Source organism: Pangasianodon hypophthalmus, chromosome 27 (assembly GCF_027358585.1).
Source record: "Pangasianodon hypophthalmus isolate fPanHyp1 chromosome 27, fPanHyp1.pri, whole genome shotgun sequence".
NCBI lineage: Eukaryota > Metazoa > Chordata > Actinopteri > Siluriformes > Pangasiidae > Pangasianodon > Pangasianodon hypophthalmus.
Genome location: NC_069736.1, coordinates 18,702,959 through 18,724,132, shown reverse-complemented (window position 1 = coordinate 18,724,132; position 21,174 = coordinate 18,702,959). Strand labels below are relative to the sequence as shown.

The 21,174-nt window shown below is 39.8% G+C and overlaps 1 protein-coding gene across 3 annotated transcripts in view; it reads left to right on the top strand.

Moving 5' to 3' along the window:
* ar (androgen receptor) overlaps positions 1–21,174 on the top strand; it is a 119,596-nt gene that overhangs the window by 86,948 nt on the left and 11,474 nt on the right. For all 3 annotated transcript variants that reach the window (XM_053230632.1, XM_053230631.1, XM_053230633.1), the window contains exons 4-5: positions 11,900–12,196; positions 16,747–16,891. In XM_053230632.1, the coding sequence (XP_053086607.1) occupies positions 11,900–12,196; positions 16,747–16,891 (442 nt within the window). The remainder of the gene's footprint in view (positions 1–11,899; positions 12,197–16,746; positions 16,892–21,174) is intronic.

Below are 21,174 nucleotides of genomic sequence, written 5' to 3'. Positions count from 1 at the left end.
CGTCTCAGCTCATTATCACGTCTCAGCTCATCATCACGTCTCAGCTCATCATCACGTCTCAGCTCATCATCACGTCTCAGCTCATAGTTACATCTCAGCTGATCTACGCGTCTCAGCTCATCATCATGTCTCAGGTGATCGATAATAACCTCGGCTGATCTGTACGTCACAGCTGATTGATAAGTCTCGGCTGATCGATAAGTCTCGGCTGATCTGTACGTCACAGCTGATTGATAAGTCTCGGCTGATCGATAAGTCTCGGCTGATCAATAAGTCTCGGCTGATCCGTTCGTCTCGGCTGATCCGTACGTCACGACTGATCGATAAGTCTCGGCTGATCCGTACGTCACGACTGATCGATAAGTCTCGGCTGATTGATAAGTCTCGGCTGATCAATAAGTCTCGGCTGATCTGTACGTCACAGCTGATTGATAAGTCTCGGCTGATCGATAAGTCTCGGCTGATCAATAAGTCTCGGCTGATCAATAAGTCTCGGCTGATCCGTTCGTCTCGGCTGATCCGTACGTCACGACTGATCGATAAGTCTCGGCTGATTGATAAGTCTCGGCTGATCAATAAGTCTCGGCTGATCGATAAGTCTCAGCTGATCGATAAGTCTCGGCTGATCGATAAGTCTCGGCTGATCCGTACGTCTCGGCTGATCCGTACGTCTCGGCTGATTGATAAGTCTCAGCTGATTGATAAGTCTCGGCTGATCGATAAGTCTCGGCTGATCGATAAGTCTCGGCTGATCCGTACGTCTCGGCTGATTGATAAGTCTCGGCTGATTGATAAGTCTGGGCTGATTGATAAGTCTCGGCTGATCCGTACGTCTCGGCTGATTGATAAGTCTCGGCTGATTGATAAGTCTCGGCTGATCAATAAGTCTCGGCTGATCGATAAGTCTCAGCTGATCGATAAGTCTCGGCTGATCGATAAGTCTCGGCTGATCCGTACGTCTCGGCTGATCCGTACGTCTCGGCTGATTGATAAGTCTCAGCTGATTGATAAGTCTCGGCTGATCGATAAGTCTCGGCTGATCGATAAGTCTCGGCTGATCCGTACGTCTCGGCTGATTGATAAGTCTCGGCTGATTGATAAGTCTGGGCTGATTGATAAGTCTCGGCTGATCCGTACGTCTCGGCTGATTGATAAGTCTCGGCTGATTGATAAGTCTCGGCTGATTGATAAGTCTCGGCTGATCCGTACGTCTCGGCTGATTGATAAGTCTCGGCTGATTGATAAGTCTCGGCTGATTGATAAGTCTGGGCTGATTGATAAGTCTCGGCTGATCCGTACGTCTCGGCTGATTGATAAGTCTCGGCTGATTGATAAGTCTCGGCTGATCGATAAGTCTCGGCTGATCGATAAGTCTCGGCTGATCGATAAGTCTCGGCTGATTGATAAGTCTCGGCTGATCCGTACGTCTCGGCTGATCACATACACGTGAGCTGAAAGGAGCCTCGCATCATGTTTAACTGAACCGTTGCTATTTAAATGATTAAAATCGTGCCTTTATTCCCTGAGCTGTTTTCACGTTCCGGAACGTTCCACATGATTAACTGGGAATTTTCTCTCGGAGTGAATAAGCTGTAAATCGTGTGTGTGTGGGGGTTTGTGTGTGTTTGTGTGATGAGCCAAAAGTTTCAGCGCCTCATATCTCACCTGTTGCCGTTAAATAAACTGACTTAAGTTGTTGATACTGAAACCATTGAGTCTCACTGAAGCATAAAATACCGCTTACTAACACACACACACACACACACACACACACACACACACACACACACACACACTGCTCTGAACCGTACCATGCAGTGAGCAGTGAACTGGCCAGAGAGAGAGATTTGTTAAGAGATAAATAAAAAAAGGATTATTAAAGAAAAAAGAAAAGAGCAACGAGAGAAAGAAATGAAAAACTAAGACGGAAAGAAGAAAGAAACACACATGAGAAAGAAAGAAAGAAAGAAAGATCGAGGTACAGACTAGAATAAAAAACAAAAGTCTAAATTAAAAAGATAAAAAAGAACACAAAGAAAAGTAGAGAATAAAGAAAGAAAGATGATGACAAAGAAACAGACGAAATAAATCCTTATAAAAGAAGTAAAGCTTGAAAGAGAAACAAACAAGAAAAGAAAAAGATAAACGTATAAAACCAAAATTATAAACAAATATTAAAAAGAACACAAAGAAAGAAAGAAAGAAATATGATATGCATATGATAAGAAAACAAGCGATAAAAACCGACATCAGGAGAAAAGTAGAGTAACGTAAATAGATAAATAAAGTGCTTGTGTGCATGTGTGTGTGTGTGTGTGTGTGTGTGCGCAAGTGTGTGTGTGTGTGTGTGTGTGCGTGTGTGTGATGCAGTAATGAAGTGAGCAAACTGTCATGTTATAGATTTTATTACCATCTGATCTGATTATGTCTCTACTTACTGACTCCCACAACACACACTCACACACAAACACACACACAAACACACACACTGACACACAAACACACACACTGACACACAAACACACACACTGACACACAAACACACACAAACACACTGACACACACACACAAACAAAAGCACCTCATCCATCTAAATACAGCACACTGGAGGCAGAATTCATTACACAGAGATCTGATTTCCTCCGAGGCTCCGTTTTACACAGACAGAACAGAGAGGAGCTTAAACCCCAATTTATTCTCCACTCACTCACACACACACACAACACACACACACACACACACACAAACACAAATACACAAACACATCAACACAAATACAGAAACACAACAACACAAACACATCAACACAAACACAACAACACAAACACATCAACACAAACACACAAACACATCAACACAAACACACAAACACATCAACACAAACACACAAACAAACAATCAGTACATCATACACACTGTGACAGAAGCAGCAGTGATTGGAAGTAAAGTGTGGGATAAATGCAGGAGTGTGTCGAGGTGATGAGGAACACGGCAGCTTACTGCAGCAAGTCTCAATCACGGAATATAGGAAGGAAGGAAGGAAGGAAGGAAGGAAAGTTGGAATAAGGGTAAGAAGAATGAAAGAAGAGGGAAGAAAGGAAAGAAAGAAAGACTGGAAGAAGAGTAAGAAGTAAGAAGGAAAACGTTCTCAGTGATTGAGACGTTCGTTTTTTTGTTTGTTTCAGTGCTGATTAGGAGACACGTCACTGGTTTAGTGTATAGTTTAATGTGTAGGATTTTGTGTACAGATTGTGTAGGATTTTGTGTACAGATTGTGTAGGATTTTGTGTACAGATTGTGTAGGTTTTTGTGTACAGTTTGTGTAGGTTTTTGTGTACAGATTGTGTAGGTTTTTGTGTACAGATTCTGTAGGATTTTGTGTGCAGTTTTGCGTCCAGTTTGTGTAGGTTTCTGTGTACAGTTTGTGTAGGTTTTTGTGTACAGTTTGTGTAGGTTTTTGTGTACAGTTTGTGTAGGTTTTTGTGTACAGATTGTGTAGGATTTTGTGTACAGATTGTGTAGGTTTTTGTGTACAGATTGTGTAGGATTTTGTGTACAGATTGTGTAGGTTTTTGTGTACAGATTGTGTAGGATTTTGTGTACAGATTGTGTAGGCTTTTGTGTACAGATTGTGTAGGCTTTTGTGTACAGATTGTGTAGGTTTCTCTGTACAGTTAGTGTAGGTTTTTGTGTACAAATTGTGTAGGTTTTTGTGTACAGATTGTGTAGGTTTTTGTGTACAGATTGTGTAGGTTTCTCTGTACAGTTTGTGTAGGTTTTTGTGTACAGTTTTGTGTACAGTTTGTGTGGGTTTTTGTGTACAGATTGTGTAGGTTTTTGTGTACAGTTTTGTGTACAGTTTGTGTAGGATTTTGTGTACAAATTGTGTAGGTTTTTGTGTGCAGTTTCTGTATGTTTCTCTGTACAGATTGTGTAGGTTTCTCTGTACAGTTAGTGTAGGTTTTTGTGTACAGTTTGTGTAGGTTTCTCTGTACAGTTTGTATAGGTTTTTGTATACAGTTTGTGTAGGTTTTTGTGTACAGATTGTGTAGGATTCTCTGTACAGTTTGTGTAGGTTTTTGTGTACAGTTTGTGTAGGTTTCTCTGTACAGTTTGTATAGGTTTTTGTATACAGTTTGTGTAGGTTTTTGTGTACAGATTGTGTAGGATTCTCTGTACAGTTTGTGTAGGTTTCTCTGTACAGTTTGTGTAGGTTTTTGTGTACAGTTTGTGTAGGTTTCTCTGTACAGTTTGTGTAGGATTTTGTGTACAGATTGTGTAGGATTCTCTGTACAGTTTGTGTAGGTTTTTGTGTACAGTTTGTGTAGGATTCTCTGTACAGTTTGTGTAGGTTTTTGTGTACAGTTTGTGTAGGTTTCTCTGTACAGTTTGTGTAGGTTTTTGTGTACAGTTTGTGTAGGTTTCTCTGTACAGATTGTGTAGGATTCTGTGTACAGTTAGTGTAGGATTTTGTGTATAGGTAGTGTAGGTTTCTCTGTACGGTTTGTGTAGGTTTTTGTGTACAGATTGTGTAGGTTTCTCTGTACAGATTGTGTAGGCTTTTGTGTACAGTTTGTGTAGGCTTTTGTGTAGAGATTATGTAGGATTTTGTGTACAGATTGTGTAGGTTTTTGTGTACAGATTATGTAGGTTTTTGTGTACAGATTGTGTAGGTTTTTGTGTACAGATTGTGTAGGTTTTTGTGTACAGATTGTGTAGGTTTCTCTGTACAGTTTGTGTAGGTTTTTGTGTACAGCTTTGTGTACAGTTTGTGTGGGTTTTTGTGTACAGATTGTGTAGGTTTTTGTGTACAGTTTTGTGTACAGTTTGTGTAGGATTTTGTGTACAAATTGTGTAGGTTTTTGTGTGCAGTTTCTGTATGTTTCTCTGTACAGATTGTGTAGGTTTCTCTGTACAGTTAGTGTAGGTTTTTGTGTACAGATTGTGTAGGTTTCTCTGTACAGTTTGTGTAGGTTTTTGTGTACAGTTTGTGTAGGTTTCTCTGTACAGTTTGTATAGGTTTTTGTATACAGTTTGTGTAGGTTTTTGTGTACAGATTGTGTAGGATTCTCTGTACAGTTTGTGTAGGTTTCTCTGTACAGTTTGTGTAGGTTTTTGTGTACAGTTTGTGTAGGTTTCTCTGTACAGTTTGTGTAGGATTTTGTGTACAGATTGTGTAGGATTCTCTGTACAGTTTGTGTAGGTTTTTGTGTACAGTTTGTGTAGGTTTCTCTGTACAGTTTGTGTAGGTTTTTGTGTACAGTTTGTGTAGGTTTCTCTGTACAGATTGTGTAGGATTCTGTGTACAGTTAGTGTAGGATTTTGTGTATAGGTAGTGTAGGTTTCTCTGTACGGTTTGTGTAGGTTTTTGTGTACAGATTGTGTAGGTTTCTCTGTACAGATTGTGTAGGCTTTTGTGTACAGTTTGTGTAGGCTTTTGTGTAGAGATTATGTAGGATTTTGTGTACAGATTGTGTAGGTTTTTGTGTACAGATTATGTAGGTTTTTGTGTACAGATTGTGTAGGTTTTTGTGTACAGATTGTGTAGGTTTTTGTGTACAGATTGTGTAGGTTTCTCTGTACAGTTTGTGTAGGTTTTTGTGTACAGATTGTGTAGGTTTCTGTGTACAGTTTGTGTAGGATTTTGTGTACAGATTGTGTAGGTTTTTGTGTACAGATTGTGTAGGTTTTTGTGTACAGTTTGTGTAGGTTTTTGTGTACAGATTGTGTAGGTTTTTGTGTACAGTTTGTGTAGGTTTTTGTGTACAGATTGTGTAGGATTCTCTGTACAGTTTGTGTAGGATTTTGTGTACAGTTTGTGTAGGTTTCTCTGTACAGTTTGTGTAGGTTTTTGTGTACAGATTGTGTAGGATTTTGTGTACAGATTGTGTAGGATTTTGTGTACAGTTAGTGTAGGTTTTTGTGTACAGATTGTGTAGGATTCTCTGTACAGTTTGTGTAGGTTTTTGTGTACAGATTGTGTAGGTTTCTCTGTACAGTTTGTGTAGGTTTTTGTGTATAGTTAGTGTAGGTTTCTCTGTACAGTTTGTGTAGGTTTTTGTGTACAGATTGTGTAGGTTTCTCTGTACAGATTGTGTAGGCTTTTGTGTACAGTTTGTTTAGGATTTTGTGTACAGATTGTGTAGGATTTTGTGTACAGATTGTGTAGGTTTCTCTGTACAGATTGTGTATGTTTTTGTGTACAGATTGTGTAGGTTTTTGTGTACAGATTGTGTAGGTTTTTGTGTACACTTTGTGTAGGTTATTGGGTACAGTTTTGTGTACAGTTTGTGTAGGATTTTGTGTACAGATTGTGTAGGTTTTTGTGTACAGTTTTGTGTACAGTTTGTGTAGGATTTTGTGTACAAATTGTGTAGGTTTTTGTGTGCAGTTTCTGTATGTTTCTCTGTACAGATTGTGTAGGTTTTTGTGTACAGTTAGTGTAGGTTTCTGTGTACAGTTAGTTTAGGTTTTTGTGTACAGTTTTGTGTACAGTTTGTGTAGGATTTTGTGTACAGTGTGTGTAGGATTTTGTGTACAGTGTGTGTAGGATTTTGTGTACAGTTTGTGTAGGTTTTTGTGTACAGTGTGTGTAGGATTTTGTGTACAGTTAGTGTAGGATTCTGTGTAGGTTTTTGTGTACAGTTAGTGTAGGATTTTGTGTACAGATTGTGTAGGATTCTGTGTAGGATTTTGTGTACAGTTAGTGTAGGATTTTGTGTAAGATTTTGTGTAAGATTTTGTGTACAGTTAGTGTAGGATTTTGTGTAGGATTTTGTGTAAGATTTTGTGTACAGTTAGTGTAGGATTTTGTGTACAGATTGTGTAGGTTTCTCTGTACAGTTTGTGTAGGATTTTGTGTAAGATTTTGTGTACAGTTAGTGTAGGATTCTCTGTACAGATAGTGTAGGTTTCTGTGTACAGTGTGTGTAGGATTTTGTGTACAGTTAGTGTAGGTTTTTGTGTAGGATTTTGTGTAAGATTTTGTGTACAGTTAGTGTAGGTTTCTTTGTACAGTTTGTGTAGGTTTTTGTGTACAGATTGTGTAGGATTTTGTGTAAGATTTTGTGTACAGTTAGTGTAGGATTTTGTGTGAGATTTTGTGTACAGTGTGTGTAGGTTTTTGTGTACAGTTAGTGTAGGTTTCTTTGTACAGATTGTGTAAGATTTTGTGTACAGTGTGTGTAGGATTTTGTGTAAGATTTTGTGTACAGTTAGTGTAGGTTTCTTTGTACAGTTTGTGTAGGTTTTTGTGTACAGATTGTGTAGGATTTTGTGTAAGCTTTTGTGTACAGTTAGTGTAGGATTTTGTGTAGGATTTTGTGTGAGATTTTGTGTACAGTGTGTGTAGGTTTTTGTGTACAGTTAGTGTAGGTTTCTTTGTACAGATTGTGTAAGATTTTGTGTACAGTGTGTGTAGGATTTTGTGTAAGATTTTGTGTACAGTGTGTGTAGGTTTTTGTGTAGGATTTTGTGTGAGATTTTGTGTACAGTGTGTGTAGGTTTTTGTGTAGGATTTTGTGTGAGATTTTGTGTACAGTGTGTGTAGGATTTTGTGTAAGATTTTGTGTAAGATTTTGTGTACAGTGTGTGTAGGATTTTGTGTAGGATTTTGTGTGAGATTTTGTGTGCAGTGTGTGTAGGTTTTTGTGTAGGATTTTGTGTGAGATTTTGTGTACAGTGTGTGTAGGTTTTTGTGTAAGATTTTGTGTACAGTGTGTGTAGGTTTTTGTGTAGGATTTTGTGTGAGATTTTGTGTACAGTGTGTGTAGGTTTTTGTGTAGGATTTTGTGTGAGATTTTGTGTACAGTGTGTGTAGGTTTTTGTGTAGGATTTTGTGTGAGATTTTGTGTACAGTGTGTGTAGGTTTTTGTGTAGGATTTTGTGTGAGATTTTGTGTACAGTGTGTGTAGGTTTTTGTGTAGGATTTTGTGTGAGATTTTGTGTACAGTGTGTGTAGGTGCAGTGGTTTGGACGCCGTGTTGTTAAGAGCTCTGAGGACGAGTGAAAGGCCCGTGAGACGGATGAGTGCGAGCTGATGGAGCGCTCTGAGGAAACGCGTCTCTGCTCTTGTTCCTGCTCGGAGCGAGTCACGCTGCTGCAGCGCTCAGCTCAAGATGAAGCTTTTCTATCGATTCTTCAGGAAGTCCAGTAAAGAGAGTGTTGCAGTAATCTAATCTGCGGGAGATGAATGTATACTGAAGTGTTTTTCACCACAAGAAAGAGAGAAAATCTCTGGCACGCTGTTCACACATCCGTCTGAAGAAATGATGTGCACGCGATCGCGGCTGCTTCAGCGTCAGTCACTAACACATCAGGTTTAAAATAAAATGAAATTCATTAAATTAAATTAAAACTTTTATACATACAAACACTTACAGTGTAGTCAAAGAAAGAAAGAAAAAAGAACAGAAGGAGAGAAGAAACAAAGGCAGAGAAAACAAAATAAGTAAATGAAGAACCAAAGAAAGAGAAAGAAAGAGGAGAGGAGTGACGTGGACCCTGAGGCTGTGTTTTGTGATGTTTCTTTGCGTATTTTAACACTTCAGCTCTCTGTGTTCAGTTCTTCAGTTCTTCAGTTCTTCAGAAATCAGCACTCAGCAGTTTTCTCTCTTATGTCTCAGTGTTTAAATGGGTTTCCACGGTTACGTGGGAGAAAAAACAATCCAGCGACGCACATCAGTGTGTTTTCTGACACCTGCTGAAAAATGAAAGCCGCCCGTAAGCATCTCTCGCCTCTGGTTTCACAGAAACTTCACAGCTTCGGCGTCTGGCTCAGCCGAAGGGTTACGAGACGGTGAGACTTGTTTTGACAGGAATTTCAGACTCTTGGCCTTTGTACCCGCAACAAATAACTCGGTTTTGTTCAATTTTTAACATCCTTTGACCTGATTTCATAAAAAGCTCTCAGATGATCCCAAGCAGAAAGACGTAACACACGTTTCTAACGTCGTTACTTTCTCAGATCCACCTGGACTCAGTACTGACTACTACACAGTTTCAGCAAACCAGCCGTGTAACTGCCTGTGTGTGTGTGTGTGTGCGTGTGTGTGTGTGTGTGTGTGAGCTCGTAAGGAAGGATATTTATAGCGCATGATTATAGAGAGAGAGAATGTCCTATAGAGAGACAAAGAGAGAGGGATGAAAGGATATTTATTACCCAAACAAGTAGTAAAGTCAGGTTTATTTATGAAGCACATTTAAACACAACAGATGTCTACTAAAGTGAAGGCAAATTAATTCAAGCTGAAAAGGAGAATTATAGGGGTCCAAGCACTTGAGAAAAGAGGACAAATCCCAATTTATTAGAAATGCCATAATTGTAGTGCGTGTACTACATACTAATCCTTGTAGCACTGTGTGAGAATTAGCATTTGGTACTTTATATAACACACACATATTTTAATTACTGTGTCCCAGAATGCGCTTGATGGTTGAAAATAAAAAAATAAAGCAATGAGGCGGTCCAATATATAAATGCACAACTGTAATAAATAGCTGCAAAACAAAAACTGTGAGAGTTCCTCAGCTTGTTCCTCTGCATGGTTGTCATGGTTGTCATGTTTGTCACAAACACTTTTAAGAAGGAAAAGTGGAGGAAACTTAGAGCTTTTGAGGTAAGTGTTTCTCTTAGGGCTGTATTCAGAGTCGGCATCCTGAGTCCCAAAGTCACATCAAAAGGGGAAAGTTCCTGGTATTCAGAGTCGGCTTACGCAGCTGCTGAAGTGGATTTTCAGATTATTAAAATCGCCTAACTGTTATTCATGCCTCTGAAGATTGTTCTTCTGTAGAAGGAGTTTTTGATAGCATCTAACAGGGATTCTGAATGTATTTGCATTGCTGTTTTGCAGCTAGCTGAATATATTCTGGAAATTATTTGTTCAGTTTCAAATTCACAGTTAAGTTGAACATGTCAGCAGAGCAGAAAAACAACAACCACAGCAAGTCCACACCACCACATCATCTCCTTCTCACTTACACACACACAGAAACATGCCAGATGGCGTAGTTATGGTGAATCATGGTCACATGTGGAAGGGGTGAGAACAATTAGAACGAACTAAAAAAAGCAAAGAAACATAAATGTTTCTCCATTGAGATCAAAAACAGCGTCGCAAATGCTGATGGTGAGCGTCAGCCAAAGAGAAATGGAAGCCAAAGAGAAGAAACCTTGTCAAGAAGCCGGCTTTGAAAAAGGAGAAGATTTAAACTTCCATCTCCTGGCTATAACGACACCAAACATTAGCAACTGTGTGACAATAGAGCAGCCAAGAAGGGCAAATTTAATATCTGAAACAATTCCCGTGGTATGCGCTCAAAAGTCCCAGCAAAGGAGCTCAACACTTTCAAGCCAAAATGTATGAGCTGGAGTCCCCTTAGAACCCGTACATCGGTCCTAGAGTGGAGGAACAGATGGTTTGCCTTTGACTAAAGCAGCCTTTGCATGCATAACTTTGAACTTTGCAATCCAAAGCCTGGCATTAATAGAGCATGGATGATTCCTTCACAGATAGCTCTTTCCCTTCCAGAGCTCGTGCGAGAGCTCGGCACTAACCTCCAAGGTTCTCCAGGGAAACTGTAAAACGAGGCAGAACGTGGAAAAAATGACCCCGGAGTTTGTATAATCAGGAGATAATAAAGAAGGTGAATGTGTGACATGTTTAGAGCTGGAGACAGACTGTTTCTTGTAGTGATGAAGATAATGAAAAGGGAGAAAGATCAACGAGCTACGATTAAAAGTTATTATATAATTAAAAGTTACTACGTAATTGAAAGAGATTAACGGTGATGGAGTGACCATCAGCATGCAGATGTTTGACCAGGGTAAGATCTTTACTTATGCACAAAGACAAAACAAATATTTGTGGTTTTCTGAATTCTAACAGTCATGCACTGCAAAGTTTTACAGATTGGATTTTTAGCAAATTATTAAAAGAGAAGTGTGTTTCCATAATACAGCCACTTAGCAGCGTGAGTAGCGATGTCTGCTGTGTTAGGACTGCCATCTTGCCAATAAGACCTAGAGGTAGCTGCCAAGCACTAATGCTTAAAAATTGGCAACTTTCGGCTGCCAAGGATTTTATTTTGCAAATGAGGTATGGAAATATGAGGGGCCTTCAAGCCGAGAATAAAAGGCATGTTTACAGAATCCAACAGAATCAGAGGAGAAAGTGGGTGCATTCTGAAAGAGTAATTAAATTACTTGCGTTGACGTGACCATCGTGTGTTTTTCAGTATTTTAGATCTCTAATGGCTTCGGTTATTCATGTTAAGGATAGCAAAGTTAAAAAAGTGAGCATGAGTGATTTTAAAAACGACTCATTTAGCCAGAAATATCTCAAAAATAGTGGCGTTAGAAGTATTTAATATTGACCTTGCTACATCAACGAATAGACAACTAGAAGACCAGTAAGCTATTTTGCTAATTCGAGTCAGTTAGCATTAGATTGTAAATATTTGGATGCAACATTTAGATTTTAAAAAATGGCAGTATAATTAAGTGTATAGTTTATTTCTTCAGCAGGAAAAGAGGATTCTAGCAAAATGGCTCTGGATAGCGATCTTTCGTCTTTAGCATACTGGAAACATTTATGTTGTTGAGACGCTATGTCATTCGTGCAGCCTTTGGTTTCGGGTTTAGTATCATTTCTATACAATTGTAGATAAGACTGAGTAACTTTATGACCTTCAAACTGTATGCGAAGTTTTTCAACAGCTGTTCTTTTGATCAGTGAATAATTCGCTGGTTTTTCTTGATGTTGTACGCAATACTAGCTGTGCTATTATGAGGATATGTTAGGGGTCCAAGCACCAAAAGTGACCAGAAGGTCCTGGTCCTTCATTTCATCAGAACACTTAAACGTACAACATTTTAAACGTGTTACTCTTTCTCTTTTAGCTCGTAAACTGAAGAAGATTGGTCAGCTGAAGGTTCCTGAAGAGGAGAGTCCGGTTTCATCTATGCCATCAGGTTCTGGTTCAGTCGAGCTAATCCAGAATCCATCACCCAAAGCGAGTCTGACGTTCCACTCTCAGTTCGTCTTCCTCAGCATCCTGGAGTCCATCGAGCCTGAAGTGGTGAACGCAGGGCATGACCACGCACAGCCCGACTCCGCTGCCGCCCTCCTCACCAGCCTTAACGAGCTTGGAGAGAGGCAACTCGTTAAGGTGGTGAAATGGGCCAAAGGACTGCCAGGTGAGTCACAGAGGGAGTGTAACAGGACAGGTATCCGTGAGACACAGATTAGGCGAGAGGACGGTTAACCAGGTGAACTGTACACCAGGTAAGCAGGTGATTTAATAGAAAATGTAAATTATAGAAGATGATTTTTGTAAGACAGAGGCAAATTATCAAGCAAGTATACATACAGAGAGCCAGGTAAACTCTAGACCAGGTAACATACAGAGGCAGATCGTCGCGGTGCTCATATAGACCAGGCAGGTGTAGGAAGTGAGGTAGGGCACTGACAGAAGGAGAGCACAGGTAACTTCCAGAGCAGGTTGTGCAGAGAGAAGATATTTATTGTGCAAGTAACCAGGCAACTTACTGAGCAGGTGGGTAGGTGAGTAACCTGATGATTCTTACAGCAAGCAGCTAAGCAATTTATAAACAAGGAAACGGAATTAGTCACTGTAAACAGGTGATTCCTGGTGCAGGTAATTAGATGAGTAATAACAGACAGCCAGGTAAAGAGCTGGAATATGGAGGCAGACCCAGGTAATATTACAGTAACCAGGTGAGGTACAGGTACAGGTAATCACGTGACCTGAGCTGAGGAGGAACCTTAAAGCAGAATGATGAAACACTGCTGCAGGCGGTGTACCGTGTCTTTGCAGTGTAGTGAAGGAACTTTTTTGGTTTTGTTTTTTTTTTTTTTTATGCAAAATGCTAGCTTTGATGTAGCAGTGTGTTTCCATGAGTGCATTCTTATGTAAACTCCTTTAGCTCTCATTTGCTCCCGTCAGCAAGAGCTGATTTAAATAGCCACTTGATGCAAATCGAGCGATTGGAACAATTATCAAAAAAACAACAATAATGGAGGGAAAAAAGAGAAAGAGAATAAATGAGACAGCTTTTATATTCATTGTACAGACTTACATGTTTATGCTAATATCTATTATTGCATGCACAAAGAACAAACCATATAATTATATAAAAGACCTCATGGTATGACTTTTGTGACTCAGTCACGAAACAAAACAAAACAAACGCCACATATTTTCTGCTTCACGGAGTATAACACACCCTGTAAATTATTTTGATTTTGTTCCTGCCCAAACTGGTGTGGGAATTCCTGAAAGGCTAATGCTAACATAAAGGGTGGAATGATGACCAGAAAAGAAGCTGGTTAATGCAGATGCTAAGTTGAAAACATATTTAAGGTAACTAGCATCATTAAGTCGGTGTAAATCAAGTTAGTTCCTGTTGTCGCTTATGTTATAGCAGCTATAACCAGTTGTTCCCTCACCAGCTGCTCTTCTTTCTCTCTGTTGAAGTTAATAAGATTTTTTAAAAACCACAAAGAAGCGTAAACTCCTCTGTCCTGAAGATGTCGGAAAACTTAAAGTTACAGCTTTACCTCTGACTGTTACAAAGCACTGACACTGGAGACTCCTTCCTTAAATATTAAATAAGCGTCTACTTACAGGAAACTTCACCACATGTCCGCTGTACGCGTCCCTGTGAATGAGCTGTTGCTATAGAAACGATAACGTAACAGAACGAGCGCATTAATATAAACCTGCGCTACTGTCAGAGCTGCTGTTATAGACAATTAATCAACACCTGACAACCAATCAGAGTGCAGAATTCATCATCAGAATGGTGTAAACTCAGTTAAACATTCAATTTAACGGGATTTTCATTTGAATCCATTAAAAAAACAGGAAACATTAACCAATTTGTTTTCAAAATGGTGGACAAATAAGAAGAAGAAGAAGAAGAAGAAGAATTAATAAATGTTTTTGTGTTCTGTAGTGTGGTGAGATTCCTGGCTGAACTGCTTTGTGATGAAAAAGGGAATAATCTGAGAAAATGTAGCGGGTCAGAGTGACAGTACAAATCGTTGTCCGAGTTATAAATAAAACATTTTTTCATAAATTATATTTTTTGTAATAACTGGAGATTAAACAACGTATTTACAAGTACAGTGTGGAAAGGAGGCTGTGTTAGAGATATTACTGAATAATAAACGAGGCTAGCGGTTAAAATGGCCTCCATTCCTGACCTCTGATCATCTAATAGTGAAACACACACATGGGCGAGTTTACCTTCGACGACTGGAAACATTTTTTAACTCCGACATTAAAGAGGTGCTTTAAAGGAATGAAGCTAATCTTCTGTTAGCTTAGCTCACTTCTGATTCTGTACGTTTGATTCAGATGCCTTTAACACACGGTGATGTTCTCACGTTCTCACACTCGGTGGAGAAAAATCATTTAACTCTAATTTAATAACGTTCAGTTACTGTCTCTTTGTATTTTTATACATATATATATATATATTTTTTCTTTCTTCCGTGTATTCATTCCTGTTTTGCTGTTAAATTGTGTTTTGTTTTTGATTTGTTAATAATATTTTTTCCTCTTTTCTCTACCTTTAAATCTTTTTTATATTTTTATTAAAATTTTTCTTCTGCTTTTCTTTTTTTTTTTCCTTTTCCATTTTTTTTCTTTCCTTCCCTTTCATTCAGTTTCTACAGTTGCGTACGACACGAGGCTGCGATTTCAGCGGCAAGCGACTTTTGCTTTGAGATTTTAAAGCAAGAGATTTTAAAGCTGTAGAGCAACAGATGCGACGTTTCTTCAGTTCCGCACTCACAGCTTCAGTTCCTACCTGCAGTTAGCTCCTATTTACTGTTTGACCCCAAAAAAAAAGGGAAGAAAAACTTATAACCCTGGATTCATCTTCTCCTGTGATACACGACCTCTCATTAAATGTGTATAGAGACGTTATGAAGAAAAATAAAGCTTGGAAGAGAGTAGCAGAGATCGTTGGTGCGTCTGGTGAGCGTATGTAGCTAGTACAAGTAGCTCGCTTTGCTAATCTAAGAATGAAGCTAGTACGAAGCTGAGCACGTAACATTTTCACACGATTAGTGCGTTATTAAACTTTAACTTTAACTTTAGAAGCTATATATAGCGACTGCCTTTCTCATCAGAACTAAAAAAAATGCTGGATAGGCCACACCCACAATCTTCAAACGTCAGGAGTCACTTTAATAGTCAAAAACAATTTGCTAATTATTGCTAACACAAGCCTTAATTGTCCTCCAAAGAGGTTGGAGGTTAAAAAAGGAAGAAAAAAAAGGGTTGCTAACTGATAACTTCTTAAAATGCCAGTCAGAAAGCTGTTAAAGTTGATAACATCTCGGCCAGTCAGAAAGCTATTCCCGTTGAAAGGCAGTGTTTTGGGTTAGCGTAACATAAAGATAAAGTTTGAGAAGTTTTCATTTCTAAGAAGATATAAAGTTAAAGATAAAGAGATAAAGTTTATCCCGGCGTAAAGGGCTCATTTGTCCTTCTCGATGAAGTTATCCTTTCTGTTTACCGAACCAGAGCAACATGGTGGACCAAACCGTCGATACTTTTTGGGTTTAAAAGCCTCTCAGTGAAACATGGAGGGACCTTTAAAGTGTGCAGCTGCAGACCTCCAGAATGAAACACGGCTATTAATTTCAGGGTCCGCTGAGGGAAACTCGGTGAAGGTCAACGTGAAATGATACTCGAGCTGCACTACAGAGAGGAAAATATCACACTGAGCTGATATTGCTCCAGAGTGTCTTCAAATTCACGCTGTGGTATTAAACACCTGTTGGTGAAACTTGTTCTAAATCCATATATGGACATGACCTTGAGTGGGCGTGTCTCGAAGGCCAAAGATGGAAGATTTACAGTATATACTGTACACGCTCACGTGTTTTCAGATTGTGTTAGCTGTCATGATCTCAAAGAGTATTTTCATAAATTTTCATTTTTACTTTCATTTCATTTCACTAAGTTAGCTAGCTAACACAATCACCTCATAGTCATGAGCCAGTAACTGGAACATTAGCAATAAAAACTTCCACCATTTTGCTGCACGTATCAATTTTGCCATGACTTAGCAATTTAACTTCAGGTTTCAGAATGAACTCTTTGTAAAAGCAATTCAGCTTTCTGAAACAAATTTAGGGAACTTCATTAACTTCTACGTATACTCTAAGCCGTGTACATCAACAGATTAATGACATTCTGCTTTTGTTGCTAACCTAAATTGGTTACTACAAAGCTAGCTAGCTAACAGATTTTCATGCATGAAAATTGTGAAAATTGGAAATGTTTTTATCCAATTATTCAATTAAAATTGAAATTCTGTCCCTTCAAAGGTCAGCACTCTGAAAGCAGCCGTGCTATTGGTTGATGAAGCAAATTACAGGAAAGTTGACCTCATGAAACTCCACTGAAATGAAAGTGCGTTTGACGTTGATGTACATTGAGTTTTGTATATAGACTTAAAGACGGCGCTATAACGTAAGTCAGAACAGGAACTAGCTTGTTTCACTGATGTTCAACAACATTAAATGGGTAAAAAGTAAGATGTATCGATCCTTAGTAAACAAAACTTGCTGTGGTTTAAGAGGAATAAAACACTTCAGGACATGATGTTATAGCTTCAGGATGTTAAGTTCAGCATGAAGCTTCAGCATGTTATGTTAAAGCTTCAGGATGCTAACAGTACCTGAGCTACTCTCGGTTATTTCTCAGGATTCCGTAACCTGCACGTGGACGATCAGATGACGATGATCCAACATGCCTGGATGGCTGTGATGGTCTTCGCTCTCGGATGGAGATCGTACAAAAACGTCAACGCTCGCATGCTCTACTTCGCTCCTGACCTGGTCTTCAATGAGTCAGTGTTTATTTCTTTTTGTATCTTTCCTTTTATCCTTCTTTATTATCTCTCCATCTGTTTTTATTTTCTCTGATTCACAGCTTTCTACTCTTTTCCACCTAAATGTAATTACTCTTTTTGTCTTTCTATCTCTCTTACATTCACTCTCCTTATCTCTCATCATCTCTTCATTTCTTCCTTACACTCTTTGTTCTTCTTTACACTCTTCTTTGTATCGTGTTCTCTCAGTGTCTATCCTTTTAGCCTGTATTTCTGTCTCTTTTCCACTGTCACCAATTCTTGTTTGTTTTCTCATGATCTATAAATCTATAAGTTCGTGTTCTGCAACTCTTTCTCTCCCCACATCTCTTCATCTATTATTCCTCCTCTTACGTCCTCTGTCTAGCCTTTCAGCTCTCTCTTCATCTCTCAGTCCATAAAATCACCAAACACTTGTTTTATTTTCCTGAAGATCTGCAACTGCCACTTTTTCATGTCCATCTCTCCGTCTCAGTTTCCCTCATCTAGTTTTCTCCTCATTTTCTATCACCAACCTCCCTTACATGTCCTATCACTCTCTTCCTCTCTGTCCTCTCATCCGTTTATTTTTTTTACTTTATCCAGTCATTTTATACTGTTTGTCTTTTTACTTCACCCACGTCTGTGTGACTACTTCTCTCTCTGTCTCTATTATTTCTATTATTTCCACTCTTGCTTGATCCGTCTTCCTCCAAATCCGTGACGTTCATGTCTGCTCTACTTTCTTGCTTCTCCTCTTTTTATATTTTCATATTTATTTATTTTTTCTCCACCATACCCCGTTTTTGATGGACCATGCACTCTTTGTAGAAGTAGAAGTACAATTTTATGGATTGTTAGAAGTCACAGCAGGGAGAGAAAAAGATTGCAAAACAAAAGAAAAGCAGAAAAGACAGAGGGGAAAAAGACAGAAAATTTGGGTAATAAGTAAACACAGAAAGGATGGATATGGATGTGGATGTGCTTGTGTTTGTGGGTAAAGGCAAAAAGAAAGTGAAATGAAGAAAAGCCAAAATTATGGATGCCATCCAAATAGAGTAATCGTTTTACCCTCACCACCCCAGGTGCCTATCCAGGCCCTCCAAACCTTACCTACCTGTGACCATGCCCACCCCACCCCAGCTGCCTGTCAACATCCACCCCATCTCTCTGTCCATGCCTGCCCCATGTACCCCTTCATGCCCATCCCACTTCAGCTGCCAATCCGTCCCCAGCCCAGATACCCATCCATATCCACCTAACTCCATTTACTTGTTCATTGCCACCCCTCCCTGTCCACACTGCCCTGTCAAATCCCACCTCACCTCACCCGCCCATCCATGACCACACCAAGCCAACTGCCGGTCACCTCCACTCTCCAGCTGCTTGTATATACCCACCCAAGCTTCTTCTTCATGCCCACTTCAGTTGTCTGCTTATGTCCACCCTCCAAATCACACCTTATATACCTGCCCATGCCTACCCACTTCCCACACCACCTTATCTGCCCTTTCATGCTTACCCCAGCACAGTTGTCTATCCATGCCCATCTTATCCCATCTACATGTCCATGTCCACCCCTCTCCAGCCCATCCATGCCCATCCCAGCCCAGCTGCCCATCCACACTCACCTCAGCTGTTTATCCATGCCCATCCAAACACAACTGCCTGTCAATCCCAAACAATCTCCAACTGACTACACCCACACCAGCTGCCCATCCATGCACATCCCACCCCAGCTGCCTATCAATCCCTATCCTAGCCCAGCTGCCCATCTACACCCACTCTAACTGCCCGTCCATGCCCAGCCCAGCCCAGCTGCCCATCTACACCCACACCAGCTGCCCGTCCATCCACTTCACCTAATTTTACAGATAAGTGAAACCTCTGCCGTCACCAAACACAAAGAAGCAGACAAGAAAAATGAAAAAGGAGAGTGATGGAAAGACTCTAGTCTCCTTCCTGCATCGATTTCCAGACCAAACTTGCATACATTCAGTCATGTGGGAGTATTGAGTATCAAATATCTATTAAAATAAAGACAGAAAAGGTTTCCACCTAAACCTCACTACACCCTCAAAGTGAACACATAATCTTTTCAAGATCAGGAAAAAGCATCATGTTTAAATTGCATAAAATGTGAAGGAGGCACAGGCCATTTCCAGGCCAAGTGTACTTTATGCTTGACTAAAAGCAAGGAAAAGGTAATCATGTCCATTTCAGTAAGCCTGTTTTATGCTCCCTTTTGAACAGGCTTCCAAAGCCTTGGGAAGTTTAGAAAAGCACTTCAGAGGTCCAAGCAGACCGTCCACCTCAGTATGAAGGAGGTCAGAATTGATTCTTTGCTTTGTCTCCTCATAAGATTGCGTAAATTGGTGACCACCCAACTTGACCACCGGATACCGGAATGCGTCCTCGTCCTCTATCGAAGTGTGGTGCCACTTTCTTTAAACAAAACACACACTTTCATCTGTTACTACTTCCTTTTTATTATCCTACTGTACTATTCTAAAAAACAAGAACATTTCAGACTTTCCAAAGTTTGTTTCTTGGTGATTCTGGTCGCACCTTTGAGGAAGCAAGAACCAGCTTTGGGATGACTTGGTAAACTGGGGGGTGGCCCTTGAATAGTATTCCAGTGGTTCGTTATCTCTGGACTGTTTGGTCTTCAAAAAAAAAAAAAAAAAAAAGAAAGGCCCACAGATGACCAAAACATGATATTTGCTCCACCTCTGAGTGTTTCCAAGAAATGAAGCTGTGGTGTAGAATGAAACGAGTCCCTTCTGGTTTGGAATAAGCCTAAAGAGCCTTTCTCACGGAGGCTCGGGAGGACGTTTGGGAAATAAACCCCATCTTTTCAGTACACCGAGGCAAAGTTGACAGTAATGAGACGAGCCCAAGTGCGATCGGTTATATACAGTTGGAGCATAACGATAGAAAAGTGCAAAATAAGTTGCCGTCGTAAAGATCATCTGGAGGACTTAATGGCGGCTTTGTTCCCGAGAGCAAAGGCTGAGTCTGGTGTGGAGGGAAGAAAATGCTGATCATTACGAAGTGGATACGCAATTAAATTTAAAACGACGGCAAAACTGCATCCAGATCTTAAAGCGATTGTTTTTTTTTTTTTTTGAGAAATGTAATGTACACCGTTTTCCCCTCGGCCCAAATGTAGTTTATAAGCCAGGAAGTGTTCAGTTTCTACAGCTTGCTGCTTTAGTTTTACACTGGAGCTACATGGCTAGTGGTGCTCACAAGTAAGGGAAGATATGGCTACCAGTTTAGCATGAGTAATTAGCAAACTTGCATACATGAATCTTCAGTGCCTTTAAACATTAGGCCACGCCCCCTCCCTGTTCTCTTTCAGTTCTTGCAGTTTTTCTAAATCCATAAATCTTACTTTTTCTCCTCCTCTGTTCTAACCTTTTCCATTCATCGTTCTCTCTCACTTCTTTTCCTCCATTCATCTTTTCCCACTCTCTTTCCATCTTCTTTTGTTTGTTAAATCTGTACTCGACCCCTCTGTCTGTTCTATTCATTTATATTATTTTTCTATATACTTTCAATTTTCTTTCTACGTCATTGTATCTACCTTTTTTCTTTTATTGGCTACTTCTATCTTTCAATCTATCTTTCTATCTATCTATCTATCTATCTATCTAACTTTTTTCACTTACACTAATCTACTTCTTGTCTTTTCTAAGATCTTTTATTAGCCTTTTCTCTCATCACTCACTTTCTGTCCTCCATCTCTTTATCTATATCTTTTCTTCCCTCTAATTTTCCTTCATCTACTCATTCGATTCTGTCGTTGTTCAGATATCCAGCTGGCTCCTTTCCTTTATTCTTTCTTTCTTTCTTTCTTTCTTTGCCATTCTTTCTCTCCATTTGTTTCTTTTCGTCCATTTTCCTCATGCTGCTTTTCCTAAGTATATACTTAGATTTTCTTTGAAGTCTTTGTAACTCCCTCCTCTCTCTCTCTCTCTCTCTCTCTCTCTCTCTCTCCCTCCTCTCCCTCCTCTCTCTCTCTCTCTCTTTCTCTCTGTTCTTTCAGTACAAAGCCTCTCTGCCAGGCTTCATTTGTGAGTTGCTGTTGTCTTATTAAGATGTGCAGGACTTTTTTTGTCACACTGAAGATTGGATTTTTGCACTCCTGCACTCGTTCAATGCCCCCCTCTCCTGTCCCTCGTTCTCCTCCTCTTCCTCCTCTTCTTCCTGAAAGAGGAAGATGAAGTGCATGCGCTCCTCTCCTCCGCTCTTCACTCGTTCACATTGTGCCGCTCGGG